Genomic DNA, 9,946 nt, shown 5'->3' with positions numbered 1-9,946 from the left:
TTTCTTTTTCTTTTTCTTNNNNTCTTTCTTTTTTGTTGAGAAAATGAAAAGGAAAATCCAGAGAAAAGAAGAAATAACTCTACATGAATGAAGGAAATAATGGGCTATTGACCCGGTTCAACTATTCATTTAATGAGGAATTGATGGCTTTGCTGCAGCTTTAATCAAAAGTTCCCGGTCTTTATCTGAAGTTATACTTGATAGTTGGGTGGCTTGGTTACGCCGTGCTGTGCTAGTTAACTAGTTGAACCACCGGCCTGCCTTTGAGATATCTCTGTGCTACCTACGGAATGAATATGCTATGCGGCGCAGGAGATTGCTATGTAGCTAGCTATTCTCTTCAGCCGTCTGCCGGATTGCTAGTGTCTTGCTACTATTCTCTCTTAATGGAGAGTATTATACCCTGATAACGAACGGTTCGCATACGGACCAATGTCATGCTGTGTCGATGGTACTCAACCCCCCCTGTCTTGCTACGGTCGAGCGGGCCGACATATTGATATGCACCAGATCACCAATCCCACGCAGAGCATCATTCTCCGGAGACTGGACATTACGCCGAGATGATGTTTAAGTGCTGCAAACTAGCAGGACGCGGGGATGATGGCGAGAATAGATAGCGGTGTTGAATGTCAGTGCTTTTCGACTCGCTTACGGACTTGGCTTGGGGGTAGGACGTTGACGGCGACCTGCTTGATTTGACGACAAGAGATGATGGCGAGATGAGATGACGCTGCTCTGATGATTGATTCTCCACAGATAGAGGCTTTTCGTGGCTAAAATAGTTACGCGTCGGCGTCGTGAGAAGAGTGTTCTATGAATGGCGAGTCGCAGCTCCAGTCCCACTGTATAGGAGTATGTAAGGAGAGGGAGACGGGACTCTTTTTTTCATAATACGAAGCCGGGGCAGAAGGAAGGGCCATTGCCAATACATTGTTGTTATTGGCATGGAGATTGGCCCGAGTTAAAGAAGAGGTAATGGGGTTCTTGGGGAGTGATGGAGAATGGGGAATATAGGAGTAAGTAAGGATAAGCATCCAGCGTCCAACCCAGCTGTCTGGCACCGCGTATCCCTTCCCACTCCGTCCATCTCCATTTTGCGCGGCATCTCCGCTTACCCACTCGCCCATCCTACTGAAGTTATACGGCTTTGCTTTGCTTGTTCTTTTTTTTTTGTCCTGACTTGTCGGTCTGTTTCAAGGTAGAGAGAGCAGAGCAATGAAGGTTCAACCTTGACTTTTGAGGTACTTGGTACGAGGTGTATGTCTATGTCTTGTATGAGAAAGGCCTTGCTTGGATGGACGCCGCCAAGAGCAGGACGCAGGAAGTATTAGACACAGACATCGACATAAGAATGCATGTCTAGTAATGCCTGTATATGCAGAAGAGAGTCAGTATACGGAGAAGACAAGAGCGCCACAAAAGCTACCCTGTCGACTCCGCGACCGGAGGGGCAGCAATTCGGCCAACCAGTAACCATAAACCAGTGACCACACTATATACAGTTATCTCCCTGGTAGGGTTTGCGGGTGGGTTAGAGACTTCTTCCTTGCAGGCCGTGATTGAATCTGTATGGATGTATTTATTTGATATTGCACTGGATGCGCAGTCGACCGATGTATGGAAGTATGGGGGAGGCCGGGCCGGGCGGACAAGTCGGCTCGCGCAGTGACAGTAAATAAAATTAATAACAAACAACAACAGTAATAATTAAGTCATGGAGCAGTCGTACGACCTTGACTTCGCTAGTGATTTGAGCAAGCGAGCTGATTTAGTTGTTAGTTCACCAGCAACCATCCATTGACTTTTTGATAACTTATCCCGCCGGCTGAGTATGGTCTCTCTGCCTTGTCAGCCGTCTCGACAAGAAGACTTATCTCGAAAGCAAAGAAGAGAGAAGCAAAAAGAGCAAAGCGAAAAAGGAAAAAAAAAAAAAAAAACGAATCATTGCCACCAGAGATAAGGGAAGGGGGAGAGAAAAAAGAGAAAAAAGTCTTTCCAACTTTCCTTGCATACGCCGAGACAAGTAAGTAAGTCGAGCCCCATCTTTGCTTTTTCCTGCTGTCTTCTTTGCTTTTTATTATTTGTATATGTGCATGGATGGTGCATGCATGGATGGGTGGATGAATGGAGAGCACTCGGACGTTTGACCTGGTGGTGGTAGCGAGGGGGGAGAGGGAGACTGGCAGCAGCAGCAGCAGCAGCAGCAGTCGGAGTTGTTGGAGGAGGAGGGATGACTTGCATTTCCATCCTTGCGCTGGGTGTGACGGGAGATAAGTAGGCCATTGGGCGGGCAGGATAGCGGTTGAATCGACCAACTGACTACAGCCTGAAGACTCTGACGGTACTTCCACTGTATAGCTAGTATAGCTACCTGCTTTGATGGTTGATTGATGTTGGTGGTGATGTTTGATATCCCTCCCCATCTCACCAGAGACAGTGTATGTATCAACCACCACCATCACCACCTACATCATCGTACATCGCTTTATCTCTCCAATGCAGGAAGAGCCATAAACCTTGCGAGACCCTCACCGCCTCCCCCTTGCCGCGAAGGTATACGAGCAGGAGGAGGAGGGTGGGAAGCGTCGGCTATCGGGGTGCCAGAAGTATGTAAGTACCAGTACAGGTAGACGGGCAGCTTAATCTGAGCAGAGTGGCTTGACCACCGGCGCTTGATTGGCGTTCGCATGGCGTGATGCGAGAGTTGCTTAACCAGAGTTACTGCTATCATGACCATCAATCATCCATCATGGCTGTTCCATGGGCGACATCGACCAAGGCATCAGGCGTGGCTTGCAGGCGGAGGAGGGAAGTTTGGCTCGGTGTCTTCGATGTCTGTATCAAAGGGTCATCAGCCAGCGTCGTACGATAGACAGTCCACCGGGTGGTGCAACAGCAATAGAGCAACTGAACCGCAGAAACAGCAGAGCAATAATTATTACTAGCAATAGTAGACTGGTGATAGAACAGAGCCGGACGGCCAGAGGGAGGCCGAAGGAAGGGCAAAGTACCCCCCGGTACCTTTCGTGTGCAGCGTTCAGGGCCAACTTCGAGTCGCCGCCCCGAGTTTCGCAGTGGGGCCGATAAGCAGTAGAAAAAGTAGAAGAAGACGAAGAAGACGACTAAGTAGAAGACGAAGAAGCAGAGAAGACGACGAAGAAGACGAAGATTGAAGTCTGGCCAGCTGCTGTCCGTGACTCGCCTTGTCCCTGTCACATCCTGGCCGGCGTCGCTGGTTGCTGCTGGTTGCTGACCTCCCGACCCAGAGGACGAGCGAGCGAGCTGCTGCGTCTGCGCTACCGGTGGCGACCAGGTTGACGGCAAGAAATCTGCATCCGCCGCCAGCTTTATTTTCACCTGGCGGCCTCCGCGTCCTCTTTTATCAACGTCTTCCTCCCCCCCCCCCTAGCCTGCTCCGTCTTTTCCTTTTCTCTTTTGCAAGTTCTTCTTCTTCTTCTTCTGCTTCTTCTCTTCGTCGTCGTCGTGGTTGTTGTTCTTCTTCCTTTTTCTCCTCTTCTTCTTCTGCGGTGGATTGTCTCGCTCGCTTGGATCCATCACCAGCACCAAAACTACACTCTTCCCTCCCCCCTGGACACCATTATATACCAGCCTCATAAAGAGAAGACCTTGCTTGATGCAGTGATCAGTTCGACCTTTCTGTCTCGTCTGTTACTGCTGGGCTGTAAGTGGAGTTGTGGATCGACATTCTCCATCGGCCACTCTAGTTATCTCCATCTAGCTCTTCTAGTTATCTAGATATGACCAAATACACCATGCTAACGGCTGGCGTAGGAGAGCCAGGAAGAGACGAAACAGGCCGGATGCCATACATATCCCCTTCGTCCGCTCCCCCTTCGCCTACTGGAACCTCGGCGGCTCCCCCGCGAGCTGGACCGGCATCAGCTACCACGGCGTCGTCCACCACCACCACCACCACCATCACCACCACGACTACGGCCACGACTACGGCAGCTGGATCTGCCCCTGTCCGCCGGCATGGACGTCACTGCTCCGAGCCAGCCGTGAGCTTCCAGCGGCCCTCCAGCAGCTCATACCTGCACAGACATAGACGCAGTCCCACTATCAGAGCTCCCGTGGCTCGTCTGCAGCAGTTTGAGGGCGGCAGTCAACAGGGCCAGCAGCAGCAGGTCCATGAGGCCTGGACGGCTCCCGGGACCGGCATGGGACTGGTGCTCTCTCCGCCGGAATCACGCAGCAATTCAAGTGACGAAGAAGAGAGCAAGAAGCTGCAGGTCCAGGGGACATCTTCATTGTCATCTTCTGCATCTGCAACCACATCAACGTCTACCGCTGCTGCAGATAAGACGAACGAGGGCAGTGGAAAGGGGATACTGATCTATTCTGTGCCGGAACAGGCTACCCAGACCCCCGAGCAGAGTGACCAGGACGAAGAAGAGATGCCCCAGAAACCACCCATGCTCCGCAAAAAGTCCGGAGAGCTGGTCCGGCCAGCCATCAGACTACGACAGGGCAGACCGCTCAGCATGCCGGGGACACCTACTTTCTCCAAAGCAGTGCACTTTGGGGCCCAGCTGGAAGAAGTCCGTCACTTCATGCAGCTCGACCGTCCCCTGGCCGTCAGTGCTGGATCTTCCCCCGTAGAGGAGTACGACGGAGACACCGAGTTCCCTTTCACTTGCTCCAATGCAGCATGTTCTTCCTCTTCCGCACTATCAACACCCAGCAAGGACCACTGGGAGGCCAGAGTAACCAATTTCCCCAGCATGCTCGACGACGCCCGCCTGAACAAGCCCGTTCGGCTCCGTCGTATCCAGCTCTGCCCCGATACCCACGCCCTGCTCGGCACCGTAGCAGTGGCCAACATCTCTTACTCCAAGCACGTCTCTGCCCGCTTCACGCTGGATAACTGGAAGACCGTCTCTGAAGTCACGGCCGAATACGTGCATGCTAACGCTCCTTGCATCGACCGAGACGAGCGAGTAGGCTTCGACACCTTCAGCTTCTCCATCGAACTGGCCGACCAGCTCAGACACGGCATGCAGAATAAGACTCTCTTCCTGTGTCTGCGGTATAACGTCGGTGGACGGGAGTTCTGGGACAACAACGACGACATGAACTATCAGATTGTCTTTTCACGACGGACCTCGAACAGCTCTACTTCTGGCTCCAGTGGCTCTGGCTCAGTCGGTAGAGATCCGCTGTTCAGGGCCCGTATGGCCAAGGCGAAGAACGCCAGAGGAGGCCGAGCAAAGCCGTTGTCGATGGTGGCCATGGGCATGAACCTGCCCATGAACATGCCCATCACCCTGCCTGACAACGTTAAGGTAGCTGTAAAGCAGCAGACACAGTTTGAAATCACCGCCTCGAAGCCCGGTGATTCAGATGTGGACGTCGACTCGGAGAAGGAAGGCTGGTTCCCGGACCCTGACTCGCCCACTAGAAAGAACAAGTTACGCACCAACGTGTTTGGAGACAGATATGACTTTTCTGCCTCTCTGACTACCTCCTCCTCGTCTGGTTCTGGTGCTGGCGGTGCTGGTGCTGGTTCTGCTGGCCCTGCTCGATACGGACATAAACACAGCCACTCCATGCCTCATCTGAACATGGTTGAGAGTAGCAGTGCCAGTGCCAGTGCCAGTGCAAGCAGTCCCAGCACCCCGAGTGACTCCGATGAGTCCCCTTCCCCCGTCGGCGAGAAGAGACTTTCCGACTTCCTATCTGATAGACCCAACCACCAGTCCCAGGTCTACAAGGAGCTAGTTGACCGATACTGCTTCGTATGTCTATTCCCTTTACTTCTTACCCCTTAACTATTTCTAACTAATAACTGTTTTAGTTCGGCTCAACAAAGTCCAGACGGTCAGGCGTGTCTTCCAAGGACGGCACTGGCGCAGAGGAAGTCGACGAAGACACCTCGACGCCCACCATGCCCATGTCTATGTCTATGTCCATGTCCACATCCACGGCCACGTCTCTGAACATGCACCATCTCACCCACCGCCTCTCTCCAGGCCCAGGTGGCCACACCCCAGTCTCAACATCCCCCTCAGCTTCTACTTCTGCCTCTCCCTCGGACACCGAGGGTCTAGCTACCCCTCCAGCACCAACATCAGCATCCACATCCACATCCACTTCAGTCCGTCCTTCCTTTACCTTTGGTCGTCCCCGTCCGGCTTCAGAGAGAGGGATGCCCGCCTCTCCTGCCCCCGCCCCCGCCCCAACGGCGATATTAGGATGATCCATCAACACCAACACTCAATCTATCCAACTACTTACTCTACGAGTCCATCCCAATCCCAACACAACAGCATCGTCTATCAGTGACGAGTTCCCACAACCACCACCACCACCACCATAACGCAACCACGACAGCACAGCACAGCACAGCACAGCACACTTAATTTGTCTATTTTTCTCCATTCCGTTCAGCAGGCATCGTATTTGTTTAACCAGATTGCATTATTTTTCTTCTTTCCGTTTTGCTTTCCGTTTTCCTTTCGCCTGACATCCTCCCCTCCTGTGCGCCCGTCCAATACTCTACTTGCTTTTGCTGCATGCTTTCATGTATTTATGTATCTTCTCTCTTCCTTTGCTTTCCTTTTTTTCTTCTTCTTCTTCCGGCGCATGGTACGGTCCGGCGTGGCGTCTTGTCTTTCCTCAGCGTCTTTTTCATGTTCATGGCTTCCGGAGTTTCTCTTCCTTTTCTAATGACCTCCCTCTGTTTGGCCGTCCATGGCTTGGCTCGGCTCGGCTGGAAAAGTGTTCTGTCTGTTCTGTTACCTTTAACCTTGCGTTCTGTCTAGTTAGTTCTACAGCTTGCTTGCTGCGTAGCTCGTAGCTCCCATGACATAGTTTATCAAGGGACGTCTACTAGTTGCCAGTTACTTGCTCTCTATCTATGATAATGAAGTCGCCTTGAAGTTAAAGTTGAATAAACTTCCAGAACTTGATGTTCTCCACGTGATGCTTATGTAATACCTGACTAACAACCTTATCTCACTTTCTTAGCAGCGAAAAAAAAAAAAAAAAAAAAAGCAGCCAAAAAAAGCTCCGCCTGTCGCGTCGAGATCAACGACGAAGAAAAGCAGGCAAGAAAGACGCAAGAAAAGAGAGAGAAAAAAAAAGTCGCCCTGCTGCTTTAGTTTGTTAAGGCGGACAAGCCAGATCACGCTCTGACTAAGCAACCACCCACTCAGCCCACTCAGCCTACTTTTATCTTCTTTCTTACTAGTACTAGCTAGATCACTCACCCCCTTTCGGCGCGCATATATTAAGCTTGCCCTGCCCGCCTGCGCCCGCCTGCAACTTTTGCACTTTACAACTCTCCCTCTCTTCTTCGCCTGACGACACTCGACATCGCGAGCTGCCCACGTTACGCGTCTGCTTTTATCGACTTTTCTTCATCGCGTTTATCGTCTTACTCTACTCTTCATCAACATGACTGGACGTGAGTATCTCTTCTCTTCTTGTTGATGTGATGGTCGTCGTCGTCGTCGCTGTTGGTGGTGGTGGTGGTTCGTGATGGTCGTTTTGGTGGTGAGAGGCTTGGCGGTGCAAGTCGCCACTCAGGCCGTTGCATGTCGCGTCCACCACACGACTGTCTACTTCCCTACCTACTCACCTACCTACCCTTCTCATATATATATATATTCTTCTCTTCTCTGTCTATGAGTATGCTAACTCCCTGCAGGTGGAAAGGGAGGCAAGGGTCTCGGCAAGGGCGGCGCCAAGCGTCACCGTAAGATCCTCCGCGACAATATCCACGGCATCACCAAGCCTGCCATCCGCCGTCTCGCTCGTCGTGGTGGTGTCAAGCGTATCTCAGCCAGTAAGTCTCCTACTTGACTGCCTTTATCATGCCGTAGAGTGTGTCATGCTAACCTCTCCAGTGATCTACGGCGAAACCCGCAACGTGCTCAAGTCCTTCTTGGAGTCCGTCATCCGCGACGCCGTCACCTACACCGAGCACGCTAAGCGCAAGACCGTCACATCCCTGGACGTCGTCTACGCTCTTAAGAGACAGGGCCGTACCCTCTATGGATTCGGTGGATAGAGTGTCAATCAGACGATCAGACTATCAGACATTCAGAGACGGATGGAGTTTTTTTTATCACTTTGCCTTTTTTTTCATTACACTACTCTTTAATTCGGAAGTGGGACGGACGGGTGGACTGGGTGGGCTGGACGGGTTGCTGCATGGTTCCTTTGAGCTCTAGCTACGTTACTTACACAATGGAGTCTGGTTATCTTGCCCTTTAAAACTGTTATCCTTGCTGTCTCTCTCTTTTCTCTTATCGTACTTATGTAAGAAGTAAGAAGTAGCCGAGGCACGCTTACCTCATCATCGGTCAAAAGATGGTCCGTCCATGCTGACTCATCTTACCCCGGGGCACTAGTCTCCTTCTGGAAGACGCCAAGTCCAACCTAAAACACGCCAAAGAAAAAAAAGGAAAAAGCAACTTCATCTCGTTCTTATCACGACGACCAACATTGACCAGGAGGACCAAGAGGACCAAGAGGAAGACGACTGGGTCGACCAAGAGACGAGAAAGCCGGAATCGGAGTCGCTGGACGCACGACAGGGACAGGCCCGCATGCACCCCAGCCAACCCGGCCAATAACGCTGATCAAGGAGGTATATATTTTCCGCCTCTTAAGGTGGCCATCCAGGGGGACAAGCATCGCCCTATGCGCCAGCCGCGGACGTATAAAATATAAATTCCTGCTTAGTAGTAGGTTACTCCAACGACATCTCCATATCCAGTGGATTGCCATAGCTGCCTAGCCCGTCGGGAAATAGCTGTGAAGAACATGTGCGCGGGAAAAGGTCGTATGTAAAGTTGTTGCAGAAGCCCACTCGGAGATGGCCCTTCTCCTCTTTTTCACTTCCCCCCCTTCTGCTGGGGTTAAAGTGACTGATCGTCGGCCGCAGGAGTGATCGTCATGCTACTTCGACCACTTTCACCACATGTTCATCCCGGCCTGAACCGAAGCTGGAGAGGAGTCACTTCCAACTAACGGAGCCAATTTACGGAGCCACTGGATTGCTCTGCGAGTCAGTCATTTTAGTCACTGCTACGGAGTACGGAGTACTTCTGACTATATAATATGAGAGTCATGGATGGAGTCAGCTTTCGATGGAGCTTGCTGCTGGAGTGCAACGGGCCAAGAAGTGTCAGGTCAGGCCGGGACAGGCGTTTACGGCAGAAAACACTGGCTGAAACGTGTTCCATCGCGAGTTTTTCCTCGACTCGCTCTGCCTAAAGTACTACTCCGTATTATCCTTTGGAACCGCCGCTCCGTACATGCGAAGCATGCGGCACGCCAAGTGAAGCAAGGCGGCAGGACTGCGTGGACTTTGGGGAAACCCTGACACCACCTCGTCTGTCCCTTTGCTGTACTGGGCCGATGTCTTGGATGATGATGTGATGTATGCAGACAAACACCAGCTGATAATACCCATGGCGGTGATGTGCCTGAAGATACCCACGGGTAGTCATGGATATTTTACTCTAATATCATGACGTCTGCCTACATGATATCCCCCCATGCTCGCTCATTTTACTCTACTTGCCCAGGGAGCTGCGGAGAACCCATGGCGGGTAGACTTTTTGGCGTTGGCGGATCCTGTTCCTTTTACCGCCCAGCTTTCCATTTTTCGTGGGGAAGTCTTTGACGTTTCTGGAAATCGAAGCGCAGCTTCGTGCCTTGTGTATGGTGGATGAGAAAACGACGATCAGGGCCCGGGCGGGTGAGGACGGACAGGTTGCTGTCCCCTTCGTTTGTCTTATCTTTTGCCTTTTTGTTCATCACCCGCTGATACCCTAAAACGAGGGAGTCTAAGATGAAAAGGGTCGGAGGTCATTGTATATATAGCCTGTCCCGTCTCGCTGTTTGACTACTCTTTTTCGCTGCCTCTTGAAACTCATCCCCCCCATCCATCTTCTATCTTCTCTCTTCT

The 9,946-nt window shown here is 51.7% G+C and overlaps 4 protein-coding genes across 4 annotated transcripts; 2 read left to right on the top strand and 2 right to left on the bottom strand.

The window, feature by feature from the left end:
- Nucleotides 1-1,778: 1,778 nt before the first annotated feature.
- On the bottom strand, nucleotides 1,779-2,462 carry TRV_02152 (uncharacterized protein; the record flags this gene model as incomplete). Its single annotated transcript, XM_003023672.1, has 1 exon — nucleotides 1,779-2,462. The coding sequence occupies one exon, from the start codon at nucleotides 2,460-2,462 to the stop codon at nucleotides 1,779-1,781; it is 684 nt and encodes a 227-aa protein (XP_003023718.1).
- Nucleotides 2,463-2,739: 277 nt separating this feature from the next.
- Nucleotides 2,740-3,558, bottom strand: TRV_02151 (uncharacterized protein; the record flags this gene model as incomplete). Its single annotated transcript, XM_003023671.1, has 2 exons — nucleotides 2,740-3,245; nucleotides 3,414-3,558. The coding sequence occupies 2 exons, from the start codon at nucleotides 3,556-3,558 to the stop codon at nucleotides 2,740-2,742; spliced, it is 651 nt and encodes a 216-aa protein (XP_003023717.1).
- Nucleotides 3,559-3,776: 218 nt separating this feature from the next.
- TRV_02150 (protein phosphatase regulatory subunit Gac1, putative) lies at nucleotides 3,777-6,223 on the top strand (the record flags this gene model as incomplete). The annotated part of the gene is made up of 2 exons (XM_003023670.1): nucleotides 3,777-5,762; nucleotides 5,822-6,223. 2 exons carry the CDS (start codon nucleotides 3,777-3,779, stop codon nucleotides 6,221-6,223), a joined length of 2,388 nt encoding a protein of 795 aa, XP_003023716.1.
- A 1,239-nt stretch (nucleotides 6,224-7,462) lies between these two features.
- TRV_02149 (uncharacterized protein) lies at nucleotides 7,463-8,038 on the top strand (the record flags this gene model as incomplete). The annotated part of the gene is made up of 3 exons (XM_003023669.1): nucleotides 7,463-7,499; nucleotides 7,676-7,813; nucleotides 7,875-8,038. The coding sequence occupies 3 exons, from the start codon at nucleotides 7,463-7,465 to the stop codon at nucleotides 8,036-8,038; spliced, it is 339 nt and encodes a 112-aa protein (XP_003023715.1).
- Between the last annotated feature and the right edge of the window lie 1,908 nt (nucleotides 8,039-9,946).

The sequence above is a fragment of the Trichophyton verrucosum genome (assembly GCF_000151505.1).
Source record: "Trichophyton verrucosum HKI 0517 chromosome Unknown contig00199_1.f1.exp, whole genome shotgun sequence".
Lineage (NCBI taxonomy): Eukaryota > Fungi > Ascomycota > Eurotiomycetes > Onygenales > Arthrodermataceae > Trichophyton > Trichophyton verrucosum.
Note: the sequence above shows the minus strand (reverse complement) of the source record. Positions and strands in the feature narration are given on the sequence as shown.